General features: G+C 37.2%; 2 protein-coding genes across 23 annotated transcripts; both read right to left on the bottom strand.

The window, feature by feature from the left end:
• Nucleotides 1-17,260: 17,260 nt before the first annotated feature.
• LOC114302254 (putative mitochondrial-processing peptidase subunit beta, mitochondrial) lies at nt 17,261-24,567 on the bottom strand. 22 transcript variants are annotated; one of them, XM_082868957.1, is made up of 11 exons: nt 24,016-24,566; nt 22,049-23,013; nt 21,799-21,843; nt 21,672-21,701; nt 21,416-21,535; nt 21,019-21,129; nt 20,841-20,934; nt 20,136-20,237; nt 19,800-19,868; nt 17,831-17,995; nt 17,261-17,657 (listed from the first exon to the last, which is right to left on the bottom strand). In XM_082868957.1, the coding sequence occupies exons 7-11, from the start codon at nt 20,871-20,873 to the stop codon at nt 17,634-17,636; spliced, it is 393 nt and encodes a 130-aa protein (XP_082725083.1). In that variant the 5' UTR covers nt 20,874-20,934; nt 21,019-21,129; nt 21,416-21,535; nt 21,672-21,701; nt 21,799-21,843; nt 22,049-23,013; nt 24,016-24,566; the 3' UTR covers nt 17,261-17,633. The 22 variants fall into 22 exon arrangements, with proteins under 22 accessions (XP_082725083.1, XP_082725086.1, XP_082725087.1 ...); XM_082868960.1 differs by having other exon boundaries at nt 22,846-23,013; XM_082868961.1 differs by having other exon boundaries at nt 24,103-24,565.
• LOC145791430 (uncharacterized) lies at nt 21,441-22,775 on the bottom strand. Its single transcript, XM_082871786.1, has 4 exons — nt 21,999-22,775; nt 21,799-21,843; nt 21,672-21,701; nt 21,441-21,587 (listed from the first exon to the last, which is right to left on the bottom strand). The coding sequence occupies exons 1-4, from the start codon at nt 22,773-22,775 to the stop codon at nt 21,441-21,443; spliced, it is 999 nt and encodes a 332-aa protein (XP_082727912.1).
• Nucleotides 24,568-26,572: the final 2,005 nt, after the last annotated feature.

Below are 26,572 nucleotides of genomic sequence, written 5' to 3'. Positions count from 1 at the left end.
GTATAACGACATATGTTACCTTTTATACAATGGGATGATATGAATGGAAGGATATTATATTCAAAACTATGTTGTTATTTAATTAATATTGTGGGATGAATTATGGTTATTATTTTAGGGCTTTACAGATTGTTTATCTTATCCTACTTTTAAAATAACTTAGGATTATGAAGAGAAATTAACAAAATCTTAAAAATTTTATAATTTAATTAATTAGTCCAAACCCTTTTTTAGAGCATCTCCAATGATGCAAGTCATAATGGCTTTGTCAAAGCCACTTTTTAGCTTGCTATAGTTATGCATCTCAAATGGTTGAACCAAATGGCTTGCCAAAGTCAAAAAATGACTAGACCTTGTAAAAATAATCCTCCAATAGTAAGCCAAAACCATTGCCAAAAAATGGCAAAGCCAAACCTTGCCATTTTTTTGCCACATCATATTTTTACCAAAACTTAAACAGTTTTTTTTTTTCCACCACTTTCACAAATCAAAACTCTTCCAAAAATTTTATAACTATATAAAATTTACGAATTACAAAAACTGAATAATATTAAAAAGTATAATTTTAATTGCATAGATTATTTACTCACAATTCATTATCTTAAGACCTATAACTCTATAACTCTATATCAGCAATACTAACTTCATCTTTTATGCATAATTTAACTTCAATTCACTGTATATACTTTTTCAATGGTGAAAATTTTGAAAGTTAGTTAAATTTGGCACTTGGTTGTGCGAAAATAGAATGTCACCATTGTAGTGCTATAACTAAAAATGACTTTTTTCCATTGTAGCAAGCCAAAAAATGACTTGGGCAAAGTTATTTTAACTTGCACCATAGGAGATTCTCTTAAAAATGCCATTTTTTTAGCCATATACTCCAATAGTGACATTCTATTTTGGCACAACCAAGTGCAAAATCTAACTAACTTTTAAAAAATTTACCATTGAAATAGTAGATGCAGCAAATTGAAGTTAACTACTAATATGAGAAGAAGTGAATGTTGCTCCTATAGAGTTGGAAGTGTTGAGACCTATATGTAATTATAATTATAATTTTTAACATGAATCAATTTTTGTAATTTATAAATTTTTTATAGTTTTAAAATTTTTGATAGAGTTTTGATTTGTGAAAGTTAGAATAAATAAATAGGGTTTGAATTTCGGTGTAAGAAATATGATGTGACAACAAAATGGCTTTGTCAAATTTGAAGCCAAATTTGACTGAAGGTTTTGTCACGACCCCAAGCCGCCCCTAGTAGTTTGGTGCCGTGATGGCCAGTAATCTGTGATTACCGATGGCCAACTGCCAAAATTCACACGCAATCAGAATATAGATATAGGGGGCTCACAAGTGCGGAAGCAATAATCTAAAATATAAGTGGTCCATAAGAGCAGTGCAAAAGTCAAATGAAATGGCATACATCTGTACATAGCTTTACAACTTGAATACAAATAGAAATGAAGTACAAAAATACATCTTACATATTGGAAAAAGGCTTCTCGAGCTGACATGTTCAAAATACATAAGCTTCAAAAATTGCCAACATAAACAAGTATACAAAACACGCATCTTGATGAAAAGGCTTCTCAAGCCGACGTATGCAACATACAAGTATTACAAATCGAGAAGCATGATTTTCAAGACTGCCGACGTAATTACAGGTTAGGCCGACATAATCAAAATCCAAAATAAGCTCCAGATTCACATCTAGGCGTCGCCGCCTTCTTGCTCATCACCTACATATATATAGAGAGGGTGAGCTTGGATACTCAGTGAATGGTATAAATAATAAAGGGGTTTGCATGAATACTAGTCGAAGTCCTTTCAAAACATTACAAGACAAAACTCTATATATATATAACACGGAATGGACCTTGCCCATCTAACAGATCTTCAAAGTTTCAAGGGATACTTACTAGCATCACATATTACAAATAATAACATTTCGGCAAACATATCCACGCAGTAACCGTCCGTGGCAAAACAAGACAAAGCAAGATAGGCATCCCAAACAAGGGTGCTACGAAAGTTTAGAGTCCTCTAGCACAAGGGACTTTCAGGACAAGATGTGCTGCGAAAGTTTAGAGTCCTCCAGCACGAGGGACCTATGTTACAAAGGCCCGTAGCCCTTTAACACTAGAGTACAAATCAAGGGTGCTGCGAAAGTTTAGAGTCCTCCAGCACAAGGGACTTTCAAAACAAGATGTGCTACGAAAGTTTAGAGTCCTCCAGCACGAGGGACTTTCAAGACAAGATGTGCTGCGAAAGTTTAGAGTCCTCCAGCACGAGGGACTTTCAAGACAAGATGTGCTGTGAAAGTTTAGAGTCCTCCAGCACGAGGGACTTTCCGAGAAGGTCATCAAGGCAAGATCATACTTGGTATACAAAGCAGGGACAAATTATTCATGCTTAAAAAATACTTTCAAAACAAAGCAAAGCAAACTCTTTATCAAAACATATAACATAGCTTTATCAGAAATACCACTCACCTTGTTCTTCAAACATCGGGGTCAGGGCAAGTTCAAGTCCTGACAACACATGGCAAAGTCCATTGAATGCACTACTCAAAATAAATCTAGCACACATGCAATGACCTCGGCATTCTTCAAAACCTAAGTCAATCAAGTTGCAACACAGTTTCTTATCCTTGGAAAACACGCTGGGCAACTACCAGGTCTAGGCCGAGGTCCTACACCTCCTTGTCGAGGTGTAGCCTCGACGGCCACATTCAAAAGTGGAGTCGAGAAAAGTCTGGGTTTCCCTCTTGATAAACATGAAGAACAAGAGCATGAAGAACTTGAAGAACATGAACATGAGGAAGATGAATGCAAAGATCAAAACTTATTATACAAACGCTGAGATTTCATGCTATAACTACAAAAACGTGGACCTGGGTACCCACACGCAATGATCTTATCAAAACAAACACAAATGCATGAGCTTCGATGCAAACTTTCGGATCAAACGAGGCTTTTCTTCAAATGCACATGAAAACAGTTTTCTCTTTCTAAAACCAACTTTAAATCGATGAATGGTGTGCAAAACAGGTTTGAGCGTGCAATGCAGCTAGATGATGAAGAAGAACAACAAGAATAGGTTAAGATTCTAACCTCAAAACTCGAATCTAACGGCTCAAGCTCTAACGATCAAGCTTGGAAGTCACCTTCTCTAGCTCAAACTTCTCCTCCTTCTAACTAGAGCTTCCCTCTCTAAAAAGGCAAGATTGATACAAAAATGAAATGCCTCACACGACAAACACTGGCTTAATCCCTCTGTCGGGACACGTGGCATCGGCTGATTCGCTCAACTCAAAAAGGTGACTGACTTGACAAGACAAGACCAAGACAAAGCGTACTCAGCAAGCTAGGCGGCACGAACACACCGGCAAGTAACGACATCGGCTAACAACAAGACTCCGGCAATCAAGGGGCAAGGACAACGGCTTGGGAGGACAACACTTGACTAAACTGTGCCACACCCTGGCCTAGGTGTGCCACACCTCGATCCAGGTCACACCATTCCAGGAACAAAATCACTCATGCAAGGATCAAGGATCTAGAACGCCTAGATATTAACATCTCGGCCTAGGCAACGCGCACCTCGGCCTAAATGGTGACATCTCGGCCAATGTGCCAGGGCGAAGATGGGGGTCAACCAACGGGGTTCTAAGATAGTTCTAAGTGACAAAGGTTTCAAAGGTGCCTAGGCTTAAGACGACCTCAGCAACACACCAGGCAAGAACAAAGTATGCAAGCAATCATTCAAGCAAAACAAGACAAGATCTGCAAATGTAAATGTTAACACAAGATCGCCCATAAATATATGCAAGTATGACTAAGTCAAAATGAGGGTTGTTACATCCTACCCCCCTTAAAGAAGTTTGGTCCCCAAACTTGAGTTACCTTGTTCCAAAAACAATTCTGGATGTCGAACTTTCATTTCCTCTTCCATTTCCCATGTAGCATCCTTTCCGTAATGCTCCTTCCATTCAACTTTCACCATTGGTATCGACTTACTTCTCAACTGCTTCACTTGCCTATCGATAATCTGTATCGGCTTCTCTTCGTAGCCTAAATCTTCATTTATTACAATTCCGAAATAGTCGACCACATGTAGCGGATCTCGAATATACTTCCTCAGCATCGAAACATGAAATACATTATCGACTTGGCTCAGTCCTAGTGGCAAGGCAAGTCTGTAGGCAGCGAGGTTAATCTTCTCAAGAATTTCAAAAGGCCCGATGTAACGGGGTGCTAACTTACCCTTCCTCCCAAATCTTGTAACTCCTTTCATTGGCGAAATCTTGAGAAACACGTGGTCCCCAACTTCAAATTCTAATTCCCTTCTTCTTTGGTCGGCATAACTCTTCTGGCGACTCTGTGCGGTTTTGATCCTTTGCTGAACAAGCTTAATCTTCTCGGTTGTCACTTGAATTAACTCGGGACCAAGCAGAGCTTTGTCTCCTACCTCGGTCCAACATATCGGCGACCTGCACTTCCTTCCATACAGTGCCTCATATAGCGCCATGCTAATGCTAGCTTAATAGTTGTTATTGTAGGTAAATTCCACTAAAGGCAAATGTACTCCCCAACTTCCTTGGAGGTCCAATACACATAGTCTAAGCATATCTTCAAGTGTCTGAATCGTCCTCTCTGTTTATCCATCCATCTAGGGATGGAAAGCTGTGCTGAACTTCAACTCGGCTCCTAAAGCTCTTTGTAGACTCTGCCAAAATCTGGAAATCAGCTTCGGATCTCGGTCTGACACAATGGACATCGGCACTCCATGAAGTCTAACAATCTCATTTACATACAATAGAGCGAGCTTATCGGCGTTGAAGGTGGTCTTAACAGGCAAGAAGTGCGCTGACTTAGTTAGCCTATCCACGATAACCCAAATCGAATCCATACCCTTTTGTGTCTTTGGCAAACCAACCACAAAGTCCATGGAGATGTGCTCCCATTTCCACTCAGGAATTGGTAAAGGTTGAAGAAGTCCTGCTGGCCTTTGATGTTCTGCTTTCACTTGTTGACAATACAGGCACCGAGACACGAACTCGGCTATCTCTCCCTTCATGTTCGGCCACCAAAACGTCTGCTTCACATCTTGATACATCTTGGTGTTCCCGGGGTGGATAGCAAACTTAGAACCATGAGCTTCCTGCAAAATTTTTCTTTTCAAATCTGGGATGTCGGCCACACACAATCTTCCTTCAAACTTGAGCACTTGATTTTCTATGGTATATCCTGATCTTGGCTTTGTGATAATCTCATCGGCTACTTTCTTCAAGAATTCATCCTCCATCTGCCTTGTCTTTACTTCCTCAACAATAGTCGGCTCTAGTAAGATTGCGGTTAAACACACCAAATTTCCAACCATTTTCCTGCTTAAAGCGTCGGCCACAGTGTTAGCTTTACCTGGGTGATATTGGATCTGCATATCATAATCTTTCAACAACTCAAGCCATCTTCTCTGCCTCATATTCAATTCCTTCTGAGTGAACAAGTACTTCAAGCTTTTATGATCTGTGAAAACCTGACAAGAAGCTCCATACAAATAGTGGCGCCAAATCTTCAAAGCAAATACCACGGCCGCTAACTCTAAATCATGGGTGGAGTAGTTCCTTTCATGTGGCTTTAACTGACGAGAGGCATATGCTATAACCTTACCTCTTTGCATTAATACACAACCCAGACCCTTATGCGAAGCATCACTATAGACATGAAACTCTTCATTACCTGATGGGAGTACAAGAATTGGCGCTGCGACCAGCCTCGTCTTCAACTCTTGGAAGGCTGCTTCCCTATCCTTAGTCCATTCATAAGCTACTCCCATCTTAGTCAGTTGTGTCAACGGAATTGCAATCCTTGAGAAATCCTTTACAAATTTTCTATAATAACCGGCCAGTCCCAGAAAACTACGAACCTCGAACACAATAGTCGGCCTTGGCCAATTCATCACGGCTTCAATTTTACTAGCATCGACCGAAATACCCTCCTCATCAATTACATGACCCAGAAATGAAACAGTGGAAAGCCAAAACTCACACTTGTTAAATTTAGCATACAATTTCCGATCCCTCAAGGTCTGTAAGGTAAGTCTCAAATGCTCCTCGTGTTCGGCTTTACTCTTAGAGTAGATCAATATGTCATCGATGAAGACCACCACAAACTCATCTAGGTATGGTTTAAAGACTCTATTCATCAAATCCATAAAGGTCGCAGGGGCATTGGTCACTCCAAAAGGCATCACTAAAAACTCGTAGTGGCTATACCTCGTCCGAAAAGCGGTCTTCTCAACATCCTCGGCTTTGACTTTAAGCTGATGGTAGCCTGATCTAAGGTCAATTTTGGAAAAGACTCGTGCTCCTTGCAACTGATCGAACAAATCGTCTATCCTCGGCAACGGGTACTTATTCTTAATGGTTACCTTATTCAGTTCCCGGTAATCAATACAAAGACAAAGTGTGCCATCCTTCTTCTTAACAAACAAGACGGGTGCTCCCCAGGGTGAAGTGCTCGGCCTAATAAAACCCTTATCGAGCAACTCTTGTAGTTGAAGTTTCAATTCCTTAAGCTCAGCGGGGGCCATCCTATAGGGTGTTTTAGAGATGGGCTGGGTACCTGGCACGATGTCAACAGCAAACTCTACCTCTCTATCAACTAAGTGACCAGGCAAATCATTTGGAAAGACGTCGGGGAATTCACTAACCACTGGGACGTCGGCTAACTCAACGCTTCCATTCAAATTACTTAATATGCTACACAGATAACCTTGGCACCCTTTTTGGATCAATCTATAGGCTTTCATGGATGAAATTAAGTAAGGTGGAGATACTACCCCTTTTCCTTGAAACGTGACCTCGGCTAGGTTCGGCGGTTTTAACGTGACACTCTTTGAAACACAATTTATGGACGCGTGATTTGTCACTAACCAATCCATCCCCAAAATAACATCAAAATGGGTTATGTCCAATGGCATTAAGTCGGCTAACTATTCAACATTCCCAATCACAACAACACATGCTCGATAGATGGATGCAACATTCATAGATCTCCCAGATGGAGTAGATACAGATAATACATAATCAAGGGGTTCTAGCTTCCTATTAATCTTCTCGGCAAACTTTGCAGAAATGAATGAATGCGTAGAACCCGAATCAATCAATACATATGCACTTTGAGAGCAAATCGAAAGCATACCTGACACCACTGTCTCAACATTTTGAGTGTCCCCTGGTACTAGTGCAAAAACTCTTCCTTGTCTCATCGGTCCTTTCCCAGCGTTACCTTTCTGTACAGGGCCCGAAGCATTCTCATCTTTCTTACCTTCCCCAGCCTTCGTTTTTGGACAGTCCCTCACAGAATGACCTACTTCACCACATTCGTAACAAGCCCCAGACGCCTGACGACAGACCCCGAAATGTGGCTTCCCACAACTGGAACATATCGGCTTAGTACCACTCTCTTGTCTTGGGTTGCTTGAACTGCCGACGTTCGCTTTCTTCTTAGTACTAAACTGTGCACGGCGATTGTCATAACTCTGCCTCTTCCTCTGGCTCTCTCCTGAACCCTGGTATCTGTTCAAGTTAGCTTCGGCCAGAATGGCTTTGTCCAGTACTCCAGTGTAAGTCGGCATGTTGAGCATGTTAACCCAGTCTTGTATCGGTCCACGGAGCCCATTTTCGAACTTCCTAGCCTTCATATATTCATCATTGACCATCTGGGGTGCGTACCTCACCAACTCTGTAAAGGCACGGTCATATTCAGCTACTGTTCTACTACCTTGCGTAAGAGTCTGAAATTCGGTAGCCTTGCGATTCCGAACACTTAAGGGAAAATGCTTGGTGTAGAACAATTCTAGAAATCAGGTCCAGGTCAAGTCTGGATTGCTTTCTCGAACCATCATCCACCATCTGCGGGCGTCGTCATCTAGTGTAAAAGCGGCTAACGTCACCTTCTGGGTGTCAGTGCTGGGAAAGATCTCGAACAGCTTTTCCATCTCCAAAACCCAAGCCTCGGCCTTCATCGGTTCTATGCCCCCTTGGAATCTTGGTGGCTTCATTTTCTTGAACTCCCTGATCAGAGCTATCGTGTCGTCCCCATATAAAGCTGGTTGTGGGGGCACTTGTGGTACTGGAGGAGGTGAAGGTGGAACTACATTCCGGCCGTTCATCTGCTTGGCCTGAGTCGATGTAGCACTAGCGTACTGCTGTCTTGTCTGTCTTAACTCGCGGGCCAAACCTTCAACTAGCCTCTCTAGCCTGTCTATTCTGTCCTCCGACTGATCTCGGCCAACTGGAGGTCTACCTCTCCTCATGATGCTAGTTGTATGCAAAAATGTGGCTTTTAAAACAAAGTGAGCAAATAATCACGTAGGCAAGTAACAGTTAAGCATGTCGGGACAATGTACAACTTGTTCACATAGCAAGTAATATGATGCAATACTAACTTCCTTCTAAGGGGAAATCCTATGCTCTTTAGGACTCAAAGTGTGTGAACAACGTATACTAAGGAACTTGTGCTTTGATACCATTCCGTCACGACCCCAAACCGCCCCTAGTAGTTTGGTGCCGTGATGGCCAGTAATCCGTGATTACCGAAGGCCAACTGCCAAAATTCACACGCAATCAGAATATAGATATAGGGGGCTCACAAGTGCGGAAGCAATAATCTAAAATATAAGTGGTCCATAAGAGCAGTGAAAAAGTCAAATGAAATGGCATACATCTGTACATAGCTTTACAACTTGAATACAAATAGAAATGAAGTACAAAAATACATCTTACATCTTGGAAAAAGGCTTCTCGAGCCGACATGTTCAAAATACATAAGCTTCAAAAATTGCCGACATAAACAAGTATACAAAACACGCATCTTGATGAAAAGGCTTCTCAAGCCGACGTATGCAACATACAAGTATTACAAATCGAGAAGCATGATTTTCAAGACTGCCAACGTAATTACAGGTTAGGCCGACATAATCAAAATCCAAAATAAGCTCCAGATTCACATCTAGGCGTCGCCGCCTTCTTGCTCATCACCTACATATATATAGAGAGGGTGAGCTTGGATACTCAGTGAATGGTATAAATAATAAAGGGGTTTGCATGAATAATAGCCGAAGTCCTTTCAAAACATTACAAGACAAAACTCTATATATATATAACAAGGAATGGACCTCGCCCATCTAACAGATCTTCAAAGTTTCAAGGGATACTTACTAGCATCACATATTACAAATAATAACATTTCAGCAAACATATCCACGCAGTAACCGTCCGTGGCAAAACAAGACAAAGCAAGATAGGCATCTCAAATAAGGGTGCTACGAAAGTTTAGAGTCCTCTAGCACAAGGGACTTTCAAGACAAGATGTGTTGCGAAAGTTTAGAGTCCTCCAGCACGAGGGACCTATGTTACAAAGGCCCGTAGCCCTTTAAGACTAGAGTACAAATCAAGGGTACTGCGAAAGTTTAGAGTCCTCCAGCACAAGGGACTTTCAAGACAAGATGTGCTGCGAAAGTTTAGAGTCATCCAGCACGAGGGACTTTCAAGACAAGATGTGCTGCGAAAGTTTAGAGTCCTCCAGCACGAGGGACTTTCCGAGAAGGTCATCAAGGCAAGATCATCCTTGGTATACAAAGCAGGGACAAATTATTCATGCTTAACAAATACTTTCAAAACAAAGCAAAGCAAAGTCTTTATCAAAACATATAACATAGCTTTATCAGAAATACCACTCACCTTGTTCTTCAAACATCGGGGTCAGGGAAAGTCCATGTCCTAACAACACATGGCAAAGTCCATTGAATGCACTACTCAAAATAAATCTAGCACACATGCAATGACCTCGGCATTCTTCAAAAACTAAGTCAATCAAGTTGCAACACAGTTTCTTATCCTTGGAAAACACGCTGGGCAACTACCAGGTCTAGGCCGAGGTCCCACACCTCCTTGCTGAGGTGTAGCCTCGACGGCCACATTCAAAAGTGGAGTCGGAAAAAGTCTGGGTTTCCCTCTTGATAAACACGAAGAACATGAGCATGAAGAACTTGAAGAACATGAACATGAGGAAGATGAATGCAAAGATCAAAACTTGTTATACAAAAGCTGAGATTTCATGCTATAACTACAAAAACGTGGACCTAGGTACCCACACTCAATGATCTTATCCAAACAAACACAAATGCATGAGCTTCGATGCAAACTTTCGGATCAAACGAGGCTTTTCTTCAAATACACATGAAAACAGTTTTCTCTTTCTAAAACCAACTTTAAATCGATGAATGGTGTGCAAAACAGGTTTGATCGTGCAATGCAGCTAGATGATGAAAAAGAACAACAAGAATAGGTTAAGATTCTAACCTCAAAACTCGAATCTAACGGCTCAAGCTCTAACGATCAAGCTTGGAAGTCACCTTCTCTAGCTCAAACTTCTCCTCCTTCTAACTAGAGCTTCCCTCTCTAAAAAGGCAAGATTGATACAAAAATGAAATGCCTCACAGGACAAACATTGGCTTAATCCCTCTGTTGGGACACGTGGCATCGGCTGATTCGCTCAACTCAAAAAGGTGACTGACTTGACAAGACAAGACCAAGACAAAGCGTACTCAGCAAGCTAAGCAGCACGAACACACCGGCAAGTAACGACATCGGCTAATAACAAGACTCCGGCAATCAAGGGGCAAGGACAACGACTTGGGAGGACAACACTTGACTAAACTGTGCCACACCCTGGCCTAGCTGTGCCACACCTCGGTCCAGGTCACACCATTCCAGGAACAAAATCACTCATGCAAGGATCAAGGATCTAGAACGCCTAGATATTAACATCTCGGCCCAGATGATGCATATCTCGGCCTAGGCAACGCGCACCTCGGCCTAGATGGTGACATCTTGGCCAATATGCCAGGGCGAAGATGGGGGTCAACCAACGGGGTTCTAAGATAGTTCTAAGTGAAAAAGGTTTCAAAGGTGCCTAGGCTTAAGACGACCTCGGCAACACACCAGGCAAGAACAAAGTATGCAAGCAATCATTCAAGCAAAACAAGACAAGATCTGCAAATGTAAATGTTAACACAAGATCGCCCATAAATGTATGCAAGTATGACTAAGTCAAAATGAGGGTTGTTACAGGTTTGGTTTTGTTGTTTTTTGGCAATGGTTTTGGCTCACCATTAGAGTGTTTTTGAAAGGTCCAGACATTTTTTTGGCTTTGACAAGCCATTATTATAGATGCTCTAGTCCTTCATTTTGTATCTTACAGCCCCTATCGAGAATTAGTATTTGAGAATACTATGTTTTTGTGAATTATTTGTAACCCCAATTTTATTAACCAAATATTAGATTATGCATTTTGTTATATTATTAATCCAATTTCAAGAGTATATCGGTCCAAACAAATATGACTTCACTGATAAACTAAAAATATATTTACTTCTTGTTTGTTTGTTTGTTTTTTTTTTTTTTTTTTTAAGTATCCTATTACTATTATACGATATTCTTATGATTTGATAAAAATAAGCATCGCTTTATTGGTACAATATTCTTATGAATTAATAAAAATGCATTCATTTGAAAGAAAAACCTAACTAGGTTTGTTTTTATCAATAAATATTTCAATAGGTTGCTCAACAAATAAATAAACAAATACAAATAAAGGAAAAGGAATCATTAAAGGTGGTCAAATGTTCATTTAATAAGGTTGCAAACAAGTCGAGTTGAGTATTAAATTATTTAAACTTGATTTAAAAACTTAACGAGTTTTAAAATGTGTTCAATTTTAATTTGTTTACATAATGAGCCGATAGCGATGGCAGTGAGGCATCGGCGACAGAGGTGTGATGTTGGCGGGGACTTTGAGTTTACAGCGGCGACAACGGACTGATGGTCCATCGGTGGTTGTCATAGGCAGAGGGAGAGAATACGGTGGAAAATGTAGCGTTTTGGTTTGGGTTAAGGTATATATAGACATGGGTAGTTTAGTCATTTCGTAAAAACTTGTCCTTATGAACAAATTATTTTGACAAGGTGATTCTATTTACGTACCCCACATCATCTCAACACACACCACTTATTCAGTGCACATAAAGCATAATTTTGATTTTATTATTTTTGCTCAATGCGCACCATCCCTTTTCAAATATATCTACAATATCCTCATCTTCTTCAACCACCCCATCAACCCTAACCCTAACCCTAACCTAGCCGCTATCACTCGCCGTCGGCCGTTGCCATCTCCTCTTTCTTCTCCGTCAAATTTCTTCCTCACTCCTCTATCCATCATTCTTCCTGCCTCACCACGGCTAGCCTCACTCCCAAACCCTTTTCCACCCACTTCCTCCCTCCATCACCTTTCTGCCACTCCTTCCTCCCTCCCTCCACCACCTCCCCACCATCGCCGCTGCAACCTCTCATCCCATCCCATCTCATTATTTTTCTTTTCTCTATCTAAAAACTACCAAACCGACCCTCACCACAATGACCCTCCATCGACAACTATCTTCCCCAACCCATTAGAGAAGAACTTCTCGCTGAAGGCAACTGCAGTGACGGAGCTTCGAATCGGAGCTGGAAATCCTAGATCGAAGCTTCGAATCTAATTTGCATGATTGGACTCCTGTAAACCCTAGATCGAGATCTGAAAACCCTAGGATTTCCTCTCTCTCTCTCTCTCTCTCCCTGATGGAGAAAAGCAGGCCATGACTGAGGTGGGGGGCTGGGTTATTCATTGGTGGGGAGAAGGAGAAGGGTTTGCAGAGAAGAAATGGGTCACCAGCGAGGCATGAAGGTTATAGGGGTTGCGATGGTGGCTGGTTTTTGGTGACAGTGGCCGAAGGTAGAAGTAGGCAGCAGAGACCAATAGTAGGTGGTGGTGCCCAAAAAAGTGTAGGGTTTAGAATTATGTCCAAAATGATTAATTTGATGAAGGGATATAAGTGTAATAAAAACAAATTATGGAAATGGTGTATATAGAGAGGTTTTGTGGTGTATAAATGGAATTACCCATTATTTTGAATCATTCTACCTACACCACAAAATTATCTCCTTACACTCTCAAAAAATTAAAATTTTATTTTATTTTTTTACAATTTTTATAGTATCATATCTACCTTTATCCATACCATTTAATCTTCTCCTTACACCCCAAACCTTTCAAACCCTAGTTTCTTCACGTCCACCCCATCACCACCACCTCCACCGACCCACTACTATGACTGCCACCCAAGGCACCAAAGCAGCAAAACAACAACTTACAAACATCACCCCTATTATCAAGATACACAGAACAATCTCAACTCCACTAACAATCAACAATCAATGATGAAGGCTCTCCTACAAATAAATCGAGACATACACAAAAATCATCAAAAATCATCACTATCAACATAAGGTCTTGTATAAAGTGGTCTGTTGTTCCAAATTCGACTTCATTATATAGATCAAATTCGTAATGTTACAGTGCTTAGGAAATACTATACAATCTAACCTAATCAAAGTAAAAAATAAAAAATATAAATAAGACACACACACAAATCATCCGAATCAATACATCAAAAATCACGACTATCAACATGATTTCTTGTATAGAATGGTCTGGTAGTTCCAAATTCAACTTCATTATATAGATCAAATTCTTAATGTTACAATCTTATGAAAGAATATACAATCTGACATAATCAAATAAAAAGAAATCGAGACATACAGATAAATCATCCAAATCAGTAAATCCAAAGATTATGAATATCATCAAAATTACACAAAAGTAAGCAACATAGAAGAGCATGAATTGACTAAAAATTAGGAAACTGAAGAAATTCAAGGACCGATAAACAACACAACTAATAATACTTGTCAATAGATCTACGCAAATGAACTTTGACCTGAGAAATCATAAGCAGGATCAAATTAGGATAAGAGAATGATGTGTCTCTCTCTCTTTATGCTCTATCAACGATGGAAAAGGACGACAGGCTGGGTCACAATGGCAAAGGTGAGGGTAGGACTTTGAGAAATGAGGCAGTGGTTCTATTCACGGTGGTGTGGTAAGAGGTGGGGCTGGGTTGTGACATCGGAGATGGCGAACAAGGTCGTGATGGCGGTGGGGTTAGGTTAGGTTAGGTTAGGTTACCAATGGAGGGCAGCAGCGGCGAGAGAACTTACATGGTGGTCGGTGACGGCAGCGGTTGTAGATAGCAGCAGTGTTGTATCCATTGGAGATGAAGAAACTAGGGTTTGAATGGTTTAGGTGTAAGGAGAAGAGTGAATGGTGGGGATGAGGATAAGAATCAGTGTGTTTGGTTTCAGTTTTCTGAATTCAGTTTTTCGAAAACTGAATTTTTTATTTTTCGTGTTTTTTTATTTTTAGTGAATATTTTTAAAATTTCAAGTAATTTTTTTACTTTTTTAGATGCACTTTACTTAGATATATCTAAATAGTAAAATATTTGTGAAAAAATATTTTAAAAAATTAATAAATACATAAAAATAAGAAAATGTACTAAATTTTTGTTTTTGTTTTTTTTTTTTTTTTTGTATTTTTTGGCAATTAGTATATTTTTTAAAGATTTTTTTTCACAAATATTATACTTTTTAAGTGTGTTTATGTTAGGTGTGTCTAAAAATTTTAAAATTGTTTAAAATATTTTAAAAAATCATTGAAAATATTAAAACATGAAAAATAAAAAGTAGAATTTTCTAAAAACTTGAACTAAACAAGCTGAATAGTATTATAAAAATTGTATAAAACTAAAATTAAAATTAAAATTTTTAAGGGTGTAAGGAATAATTTTGTGGTATAAAAAGAATCACTCATTATTTTAGACGATGGACTTTTAGACAAAAAAATTCAAAATTGGATTTATGAATCAAGTGTCCGAAAATTAGTATAAAAAAAATAAAAATAAATAAAAAACAAACATTGACAAAAAATAATATGATAATATCATTATTGTAAATAAACTTACCTTTAATTATGTTTTGTTTTAAATTAAAGGGTTTTTTTTTAGGGTCCCTGATATTAAAATTTTATAGTATAAAGGACATTTAATATTTTCATAATGTCTAAGGTCCCTCAACATGGATCCAGAGAAATTTCAGTTCAGAGAAATTCCAGTCCAGAGAAATTTCAGCCCAGAGAAATTCCAGTCCAGAGAAATTCCAGCCCAGAGAAATTCTATTCAGAGAAATTCTGGACTGCACAGAGAAAATCTCACATTTCTCTGGACTTTCCAGAGAAATTCACTTCGATCCAGAGAAATTTCCCTCTCTAACTCAGAGAAATTTACTGAAAACCAGAGAAATTCTCATCTCCAATCCAGAGAAATTCACTTAACCCAGAGAAATTCTCCCTCTCCAACCCAAACCAGAGAAATTCTTCCTCTCCAATCCGGAGAAATTCCAATTTCTGTGAATGGGATGCCAGAGATAGAGGCAAATTTCTCTGCTTTAACATCATAGGCAACTTTGTATACATCAAGAAAATAAATACAGAGGAAGAAAAATGCAATGAAGCCTATTATATTACATATCTACATTACATATATACATTACATTACATATATATACATTACATTACATATATATATACATTACATATATATACATTACATACATTACATATATATACATTACATTACATATACATTACATTACATTACATATATATACATTACATATATATACATTACATTACATTACATTACATATATATATACATTACATTACATATATATATATATATATATCATTTGTACTTTGGTGGCGGTACCATCATCTAATTTTCCTGCTTGTGACATTGACAGTGCAAGCATTAATGAAGCCATTTTTTGGCTTACTAATGTAGTAATAAGTTCTTGGGAATTAAGGAACCAAGCGCATCCCTTGTGATGTGTTTTGACGGATTTTAAAGATCTTAACCTTGTGGTAGTTTTGATTGTTGATTTTGTCCATGTTCACTCTATTCCCACATTTATTGATACTGATTCTATGCATGTTTTGGTTGTGGAATATCCTTTTGATTGTCCCTTCATATAAAATGAGATTCTATTGTTTTCTTCAGGCTGGTGAATTTTTCTACTCAGCCCAAAATAGTGCTACAGCTCGGCAGAGAGAATTCGGATCACAGCAGATTGGTGAAGAGTCCTTAGACACTCCTCTGCTATTGGAGCAAGTAAAACTTGAGCTGATATATATATATATATATATATTTTTGTTTTTAGTATTGAGTGAAAAATTTGTTTTCCTCAGAGAAAATATGTCTTCATGGTGTGTTATTTGGTGTAGGAAATGACAGCTGATTCATCCAAGCAAGCCAAACATAAACAATACCTGAGAAAGAGACAAATTGAGAGTGTGAATCTGAGAAGCTCTTACTTTAAAAACCCTGAAAGCTCTGAAAGTTGAAATCTGGGCAAAAGCTTCCTTCTTTCGTCATCAATGAATGTCTCGTGTGGTCTGTGAATTGCAGAGAAATGGTGATGATGGTGGAGGAAAGACACTGATCTGAAGGGAGAGGCAATCTGCGAAGTTGATCTGAAGGAGAGGTGCTGGCAGCAACAGTGGAGGAGGCGATAACTACGACGGAGGTGAAGTGATGAGATCGGGGAGAGACAGATAGTGGTGGGAGGGGGTGTGGAGGACCTTAAACATAATAAAATAAGATTGTGGATCTGTTACATTATCAAATATGGAAGAGGGACCTCAGACTAATTTTCCCTAAATTAAAATGTTCACAATAAATCACATTATTATATATAAATTTTTTATTTGTGTATGATTACTTATTAATATTTTATATTCTGCTTAGAGGACACTGCTGGAAATAAGGCTTTTAGCGGCGTTTAAAAAACGCCGCTATAAGTACAAAAAACGTCGCTAATTTTTTTTGTGACGTTTAGTATCAAACGCCGATGATGCGGCCGTCGCTATAAGTTTATGACGTTTGGAAAACGTCGCTGTATTAGTATAGGCGGCGTTTATAAAAACGCCGCCAAATGTCCTACCCTAACAATATTATGACGTCACTATGATTTTAGCGACGTTTTTAAAACGCCTTCATAGGTTTTTTTAATTTTAAAAATTCCAACCGTTATAGTGGCATTTTAAAAACGCCGTCTTATCTTTCTTTTTTTTTCTTTTTTTTTTTTGGTTTTGAAATTGTGCTAATTTTATGTGATTGAACTAAAAGAACACCAATAATAAAACTAAATAACACTAATATGAAATAATAACTCCCATTCAAATAACAAATATAGCATTAATTCACTTTCTCATTCAATTTAATATAGCATTAATTTTCCCACAAAATAACATATCCAAAAATTGAATTCACAATTCTCAATCAAAAAATTACTACCTTATATACAAAGCCACAAAATAACATTACCCTCCTCTCTCTCTCACCACTCCCCCATTTAATACAAAAAATAAGGAGTGAACCAAAACACCCACTGTCAGATCCGAGGAAAAAAAGAAAAAATAAGAGAAATAAAAAACCAAAGGATTTTAACACAAAAAATTCTGAAAAAATTGCTGGCCCTTTGGCAACTAATTCAGAAGTCGTGGTTGGATCCGATGACAATTTGGTAAACAACTTCTTCACTTGCTCAACAAGGTCCTCATGCTTCACACTCCAAAAGCATAAATTACCTAGAATAGTAGCTCCAGGTAAACACCCAATGTTTAGGACTTCAAGAAAGTAAATTGACGGCATTGAATAATTGATAGATGAATGAAGGTGAAGGCAACATGTTAACAACTAAATAGAACTAGCAATAAATTATGAACAGACAAAATGCTCATAACTTTATGACACCACCTACCATTCTGGATGTAGTATAGCGTGTCAATATATACTTTTGAAAATGATCTTTGGTGATTGTCCTGACATTTTGAGCAGGACCAAGAATGGTTCTGCCTAAAGGCGTGTGCTGGAAAGCAGTTGCATGCAAATGGTCAAAAATAACTTCCTCTATTTGGCCTTCAACCTATAAAGAATAATACAATAATCAGGAGCAAGCACTCAAACAATTAATAATAAAGTAATTTGATTTGACTGAATCAAAAGAACATCTAGAGATGATTTAGTTAATGAAATGAAGAAACCACCAAAGAATGCTCAAAACTATTAGTCCACAAATCAGATCATTCAAAATCTAATTTCAATCAACTTCTGCCATGCCTTAATAATTAAATTTATGTCCTATCATATCATATCCCCATTTGCTTTTGTATTGAAGCATGCACCTGTATAAGATCAAAGTACCTTCATTAGTAGTTGAAGCATTGACAAAGAGAGAAAAAAGGAATGGCCTACTCTTTGTTTTGGCCTAGTTTCTTTTTGTTGGTTTCACTCTTACTTGGCTTCTTATTTGCAGATTGGGTTAACAATATTTGTAGCAGGTCCCAAAATGCTAGTTTTTGCACTGCAACTTTGAGGCCGGACCAAAATGCTGGGTTAATTAACAATATTAGAACCTTTAAATTTTATGCAGTTAAATAGTCTACTAGGATCCTTTTAATTTTTGTCCAGTTAGATCCACTTTGATCCAGGTCTGTGGTACATAATGTTAAATCCACACATTTTAAATCCACATCCATTCAAATGGATCCTAAGAATTTCAACTCTTTCTATCTCTCTGCAACTTTCGTAATTTTTGAGTTGGATGGCTATTTGACACAAAATAAATAATAAATAAATAAAATTTATTCATGCATGATATGACTACTACTCTTTGTGACAATTTGGGATGAAGTTTCTAAGCACTGATGATGCATATTCAGTACTAGATGTTTTTGGTGGCATCTCAATCAACTTGATTAATGTGAATTGTGTAATGAGCCAAAATGACCATGCCTCAAGGAAGAGATGGCAATTGGCGATGATGTAGATCAATTAGAGATTGATGATGGAAGAGATTGTATTCCCTTGCCATAATGTGGTGTGCTTTCTGTCATCCAATGTGTTTGATTACTGTTGCATGTATAGTTTTTCTAATGCATTCTCTCACAAATTTTGTTCACTGATCGAGTTTTTTATATCTCGCCTTGTCCTCACCATTATAGGGAAAGTGGTGAAATGTGTGCAATGAAGGAGGTTACATTACTCTGGGATGACGCAAAGTCAAAGGACAGTGCAAAACAGCTGTGACAAGTAAGTTTGGTAGTCATAAATTTAATTGAGGTTCTCTGCAGGATAAGGCTTCTTGTTTTTCACCAGAAATTAGTTCTCTTTTTGCTTGTTTTGGTCTAATTTCTATTAACTGTTGGATGGAAGTTCTTATGGGGAGTGTTTCTGACAGGAAATTGCTTTATTGAGCTGGTTAAGGCATCCTAATATTCTGCCGTATTATGGGTTTGAATCAGTAAGTTTTATGCTTTCCATTTTATGCAAAAAAAATATCATTTTCTCAAATGTCGATCCTACTAATCAATTTACAAATCACTGGTCAGAATAGAGCACTATAGACCTAAATTTTAAATGAACCTCAAACAAACAAGAAGAAAGGAACATACAGTCTGAGGGTACATAATTGATAGTTTTTACCAAGAATGAATATCAACCTATGAAGTAAAATCATAGAATGGTTTATTTCATTCAAACAAGTGTCGAGAAGGAAAGATAAAATAAAATCAGTCAATCACTGTCACTAGCATTCAATATGAGCTGTTGATGGCATTCAGTTAAAAGATTTTCTTTAGCAGTCACAATATTAATTCTTCAAATCTGTAGAGAGGGCCAAAAAAAATTCAGATTGAATATGATATGTAAACTAGAAGAAAGGAACATACAGTCTGTATTGGTTCCGCAAGCACCTCCCATGACTCATTCAAGTCTTCAAACAAAGAAGCTTCATTAACCTATGGCAAAATTAGTTCAACAAAAAAGTCAAATAACAAAAGGGAAGTAAACAATGGCAAGGGCAATGGAGAATGCTGCCTGATAAAAGTCAAATAGCAAACGCCAATTTCATCATATCAATAATATCAGAGTAATAATGTGTGACATAATATTTTCATAAGAAAACAACCTATAATAAGCAGATAATTACTACTACACCTTTACCGTTGACAAGATGAAAAGTAGTTAGTAATTATGCAGCAATGTTTTTCAATTTAACTTTTTACCTGCAGCTTTGATATTCCCTGTAATGCACTTCTGTACGCAAGAAGAGAATGTCCTAAACCTTCACCCATATTCCTCAGAACTGTTGAATCAGTTAAGTCACGCTGCACATAATGTACAAAAATAAATATTCACTTCCAAAACAGAAAGCATGTCTCACTCTATCACCACCACTAAAATTAGATGAGAAAAATTCTAACAACTAGCAAAATCTGGAGCAGTGGTTCAAATGTTCTGTAAATTTCATTAAAAAATATCCCTAAATAATCATTCTGTTTGTAAAAAATATTATTAGAGCAGTGGTTCAAATTATCACATTGATAATCTGGAGCAGCAACTAACCTACAACACATGGTTAAATTATGAAAGCATTTGCTAAAAACAATAAGGAGCAAGGACTGGATGTAAAAAATTGGAAAGAGAGTCCACTAATGAGTAACTAATAGATAATAAAGACTACCGACTTCTCTAGCTTTGATACATAGAGCAGCCGCGGTAGTGGATGGTTGGTCTCTACAAGTCAACAAAGAACAGAGAGCATATCAAAAGGAGCCATTAAAATGTGGTTGCAGATTGCTAACTTAACACGTGTAGATAAAAATAAACTGATTGATTACGTATTTATTAGTTTCAGCTCCTCCTAATTCCAAAGTGACTATTGCAGACCAATGTTCAACATAATCAAGACATGAACATGAATTACTCACAATGAAGAGAAAATGCAGATAAAAAACCAACATAACCCCCAGGGGTAGAACATTTAGTCAGAATACAGCCTTCCAAATTGCAAGTCATGGGTCCCTAAAGGCCAACATCTTATTTAGAGAAATTTACTAATTAAAAAATAAAATAAAAAAAGCGAGAGAGAGAGAGAGACCAATATACCTACTACTCTGTCAGGAATGTATCTGAGTGCAGCCCAAGCATGCATGCTCCCTCCCGAGTATCCTACCACCCAGAACTTGCTAGTCTTATGTCCAATATTTACACTCAGTGCTGCAGATTCAAGAGCTGTGTCAGTGTTACTAAGAACTAAGTTGTAAAAACAATATGGAATGAGAATCACCTCCAATGACATAAAAACCAGAATGAACTACTTTCCCATTTTGAACTATCAATAGTGGTAAAACTGAATTTTGTTGACGAATTCTTTCACCATCACATTGAGCATCAAATGCCACAAAACAAATCTATTTTCATTCCATACTCATATATGAGCTGATGTTTTAGGGTCCCCTTACAAATATATTGCCAAATTTAACAGGTGAAATTCCAGGCATACCCATTTGAACATGTAGCCGTAATGATCATTCCATGTATATGGAATATTCATGCCAAATATTCCGGCCAACAAAGAATAGATGGATAAAGAAACAGTTCCTGAACTTAGAAAAAGCTCTAGCTGCAGCCACGCAGTAAAAATATGAAAATTTTCTATTGTCAAGACAAAAACTCTACAAAGTTCAGTTACTTAAAACAGACAAACAAGAAAATAATCAAGACTATCAATATCATAAAAAGCACGCATAATAAAATACCTGAATCAACTGGTTTCGATGATTGTCAAGCTACAAAAAGGGAACATGAAGTGTATTTAGACTAACATAGGTAAATCCCAACCAATTTAACTCAATCAATTAATTCAAATTTTATGTCCCAGTTTACCTGAATATTAATGTAATCCTCTGTATCATCAATATACTCACGCAGCTGCAAAATTTGTGAGCATGGGTTTTAGTTGTGAGCATGGGTTTTAGCGGTTTTTCTATGTGCAATAAACAAATAATAAATAGGGAGTTTGACAATTTCTATGTGCAATAAACAACTGAATAGGGAGTTTGACAGTTTAATGTAATAATTGATACTAAATGGTAAAGCTGTGAAATATCATGAAACTCGTTAGTTTTGAATTCACCAGGATTCAACAGCAAGTCCTTCCATATAGCTTGAAACTCAGGTACATGAGCCAAGTCTTGTAGAATGCGAACCAGATCCCTCCCTATCTTCAAACACAGATGGAACTGCTGCCTCAACATTCTGACACAAAAATCAATCTCCTTTTGCTTCAACACCTCTAATTTTGTATTACTCGATAACCGACAATGATCAGACAATAACCGAAGAAATGTATAAAGAGCACTTGTTAAGACTAATGGCTCTTCTTCTAATAAACAATCCCATTTGGCCCAAAAAAGACTAACCAACTCTGAACACAACCACAAATTCCCTTCACTAAAATCCCCAGAAACAGTTTGCCTAAGAAGGGCCACTAACAAGCCATCGATTCCTATAGCTGAAACACATACCATTTCAGTAGTAACCCAAATCAACTGAATCTTTGCCGAATCAACAAGTTTTGGGTACAAATCATTAACCACCTTCGTAAGGATATTCGTGAAAAAACTATAACCATCTGTTATTTTTCCATGTAAGTGCTTAATATGAACTTTGGCCAAATGGGGTTCACAAAAAATTCCATAGAGAATTGCCCGGTTAAGGTTCAAGTATTCTGGAGGTGTTGGAATTTTTAGTGGAAACGGGGGTCTTAGTTGTGGTTGAAGAAATTCAAAAGCTTCTCTTAGAGAGACTTCAATGGGGTTCTCAGCTTCATGGCTTGCTGTTTGGATCAGTTTTGAGGCCATGTGAGTATTTATTAAGCATGTTTGTTAATGAGATGGCAGCATGAACTTTCAGAAATAACTTCTTGGATACCTAGAAGGTTCACAGATTCTTCCTGTTAGCAATGACTTCTATGTATACGTGAACTTGCTCCCAGCTTCATCATGTTGTCTCCTTTGATATTGTTGTTTGTCTTGCTTTGTTTTGTTTTGGTTCCTTTCCGCTGTTCCTTTTTTTCTTCCCCCTCTTTGCAATTATTGACTGAATAAAATAAATAAACAAATAAAACATTTAATCACCAGACAGAACAATATACAACTAACATATGTACAAATAGACATATATCACTATAAAACACACATTCACATACATACATATATTATATACACTCTAATTAAATATCTTTAAAGGTGTAAAACACATCTTCAGTATAGACTTATCCCTACTAAACATTTATTATTTGTAATACCATTTAGTATCAATTATTACATTAAACATTTATTATTTTCCTTATCATGTTGGTTATAAGTTCGCTCCATCCTATTTCATCAACTTCATGTTTTCATCCGGTTAACTGGTCTAGGCTAGCAATGCCTATTTTTACCTCTGATAAGAAAGTTGATTAATGGATATAGATTGATAATTCTAATGTGAAGGATGCATAGAGATAGGAAAGATGAATTTTGTTAATAAATTTTACAAGTACAATCATTCATTAAAGGATTTCAATTAACCATATTCACTCAGATATTTCAAATCCATTAATCTAAAACTCTCAAATCCATTGTTGAAATCCATACCTAGAATATTACATTGAACTAGACGTTATACTCCTTGAATGAGTGATATCAAATCCATTCATTTCAAATCCATGTATATATATATATATATATATACCCTAGTGTTTCCCCTGTATATCAGATTTTTATCCATAGAGGTCTTGGCAAAAGAGAAATAATCAAAAGGAGATGCGGGAGGAGGGAGGGACATGGGTCATATAGCTCTTGGAATCTACAAGATGACCTTAATTTCATGACCAACTTAGTTAGAGGTGAATGACAAATAGGTCATGAAAATTCCACACACAAAGAAAAAATTAACAAGAAATGGAACATGTATACATTTTTAATTGATCATTCTGTGTATCTAAAAATTATCCTCATAATAGAATTAAAAAATATATACTTTTTTTTTCAAATGAAGTTAAAATACAAATTATCGCCATTCTGATAACAGAGAAGTAAATAATGTGAACTCAAAAACCTTCATATTCGAGCTTTCTGTCACTTGATTTTCAAATAAATTGATGTCAAGACAGTTTAGGTTTTGTTTGAAGGGAAAAACAGTCACCAAAACTCCGCCATCTACTCCGCCGCCACCAGCCCCACCACCGCCTTCACCGCCCCTCCCTTCACCGTACACAGCTTGTACAGCGTCGTCATCGCGTCCTTCTTCCCCCTATTCGATCCATTCATCAACAGCGTTATCAATGGCGGAATCGCTCCGCAAGCTCCGATCGAAATCTTGTTCTCGTCGATCAACGACAAGTTCAGCAACGCACATGCCGCTCTGAATCTTCGAAATCGCTCGAAATCGCTCTGAACAGCCGATTGATATCGATCTGAATCTTCGAAATCGCTTTGAACAGCCGATGGAGCTTGTGTTCTTTGAAGCTCTCTTCAAGAACAGCCGATTGATCTTTCGAGAGATGAAGTTTCTTCCTAGAGTACTCTCCTTCGTCTTCTTCGTCGCTGAGAGAGAGAGAGAGAGAGAGAGAGATGTGTGCGTATAAGATAAGAGAGATGTGTGGCTATAAGAGAGAGAAAGGGCTCAGATTCATGAATAAGGGTTTCAAAAAGGGGCGCGTGTATGCACCGCATTCGGAGGCGTTTCTAAACGCCTTCCATTACAAAACGGTACCGTTTTGGTTAAAAAAAATATACGGCGATTATAAAAACGCCGTTAAAAATTAAAAAAGGTGACGTTTTATAAAATGTCGTTAATTAAACGCCGTTAAATCCCTAATTTCCTGTAGTGGGAGAAACGTTGATCTTGAGAAAATGTTAGGCTTTTAGCACATCTGACCATTTTGGGGCTTACAAAAAAGATCATTTTGGGGGATTCTATTTAAATCCAAAATATATCTCAAAATGCTAAATTTAAATTTATAAATTTTAATTCCTAATATATTTTAGTATGAATTTATTAATAAGAACACATATTAAATCTCAAAATATTTTTTTTTCTAATAGTACACCCTAATCAGTTATTCAATTCAAATCTTTGTATCTTCTTCTTTAAGAAATCAAAGTTATTTCTTCTTCTTCTTCCTTTCAAAACTCTAATTGACCCTACAAAGCTCACCATCATCATCAATATCATTGTTTTTTTTATTATTTTGAAACCCTAAACCCTAAAAGAAAGTTTGAACAAAATCAAACAATGGATGAGAGCAATAGTCAAAATAATTTTTTAAAAAAACTCATCAAAAATGAGGTAAGTATTCTTATAAAGGGGTTCAACAATTTTTTTTAAAGTACCATCAATTATTTTCTATATCGTTTTTTTGACAAAAATTAAAAGGTCCAGTAATTAAATTAACAATAATATATTATTGAAGTTGTTCTTATTTTGTCATTTAAACAATATTTAAGAACTACTCTTTCTTGCAAGTGCTTGATGTTTATGTAAGTATGATTTTTATTTTTTCACGAACATTCTTGTGGATAATTTATAATGTAAGAGTTTTTTTTTTATATTGAAAAGGTTTATAATACTTATGTAAAAGTTTGATTTTTTTCTGTATTTGTAATGTTTATGTGCATAAAAGTTTGTTTTTTTTTCTGTATTTGAAAATTATTTTTTGTATTGAAAGATTTGAAATAATTTAGTTTTTTTGTTTGTTTATTATTTATTATTTAGATTTACCTTGAGAGTAATTTGGAAAAAATAATAAGATGTAAAAAGAGTAAAATAAAATTTTAAATAATTAAATGTACTTAAAATTAGGACTACTTAATATATATATATATATATATATTTGGTGTAAATAGAATCTCCATTTCAGTTAGAACATTCTGGCACATATTCCCTTTATTTATGGGCTTTTGGTCCAAAGGTTCAAATTTAAATTGTTTTTTGTCCAAAGATTCAAGTGTCATGAGAACAAACTTATGCAAAATGATCAAAATATCCATTCCTATCTTCAAACCCTCTCTCTCCTCAAACTCTCTACTCTATTTTGAATGTCCAAATTTATATTTCCTTTATCCAAAGTCCAAACCCAGAAATATTAAGTCATAAATACAAACTTATGCAAAATGATCAAAAATACCCATTCCTATATACATACACGCAAGATCTCAAATTGATCTCTTCAAATCCTTTCTGTCCACCACTTCACCTTACTTATACCCTAACCCTAGAACACCGCCATCTCCTCCTCCTCTCTTTTTTCTCCTCCACCACCACCACCACCACTTTCGCCACTATCTATAACGTTTTTCGGCGAAGCTCTAAACAATGGTTGCTCCGATAGTCTCGATCGCCTTGGCTTGGATCACGGCATTTAAAGAAACATGAAGACGATCAGAGCTTGCGATTAGTATCGACAACGGCAACTTTGTTGGCGATAGACGGAGAATGAGGATCGGAGCACACGATCTCGGTTCGTCTCAACGATCAGAGCTTTAAAATCACGATGGCGTCTCTTTAAGATCACGATCACGTTGTCGCCATGATCAATCAGCTCTCTACTCTCCAGCGAGACCTCTGTCGTTTCTGTCGAGATCTACGTTGTCGGTACATCTCTCTCTCTCTC

This window comes from Camellia sinensis, chromosome 5 (assembly GCF_055761805.1).
Source record: "Camellia sinensis isolate YWXY chromosome 5, ASM5576180v1, whole genome shotgun sequence".
In the NCBI taxonomy this organism is placed as follows: domain Eukaryota; kingdom Viridiplantae; phylum Streptophyta; class Magnoliopsida; order Ericales; family Theaceae; genus Camellia; species Camellia sinensis.
This window is presented reverse-complemented; position numbering and strand designations above follow the sequence as displayed.

Excerpts from the sequence above, each read along its gene's own strand:
- LOC114302254 (XM_082868941.1), bottom strand. The coding sequence starts at position 21,211 with ATGTCATTGGAGGTGATTCTCATTCCATATTGTTTTTACAACTTAGTT. Across the intron at positions 17,996-19,799 it reads TTGCGGAACCAATACAGACT|GTTGAAGGCCAAATAGAGGA; the intron begins GTATGTTCCTTT and ends TATTCTTTATAG. Across the intron at positions 17,658-17,830 it reads GCTATACTACATCCAGAATG|GTAATTTATGCTTTTGGAGT; the intron begins GTAGGTGGTGTC and ends CTACTATTCTAG.
- LOC145791430 (XM_082871786.1), bottom strand. The coding sequence starts at position 22,775 with ATGGCCTCAAAACTGATCCAAACAGCAAGCCATGAAGCTGAGAACCCC. Across the intron at positions 21,844-21,998 it reads TTTCACAGCTTTACCATTTA|CTGCGTGAGTATATTGATGA; the intron begins GTATCAATTATT and ends CAAATTTTGCAG. Across the intron at positions 21,702-21,798 it reads AGGATTACATTAATATTCAG|CTTGACAATCATCGAAACCA; the intron begins GTAAACTGGGAC and ends CCCTTTTTGTAG.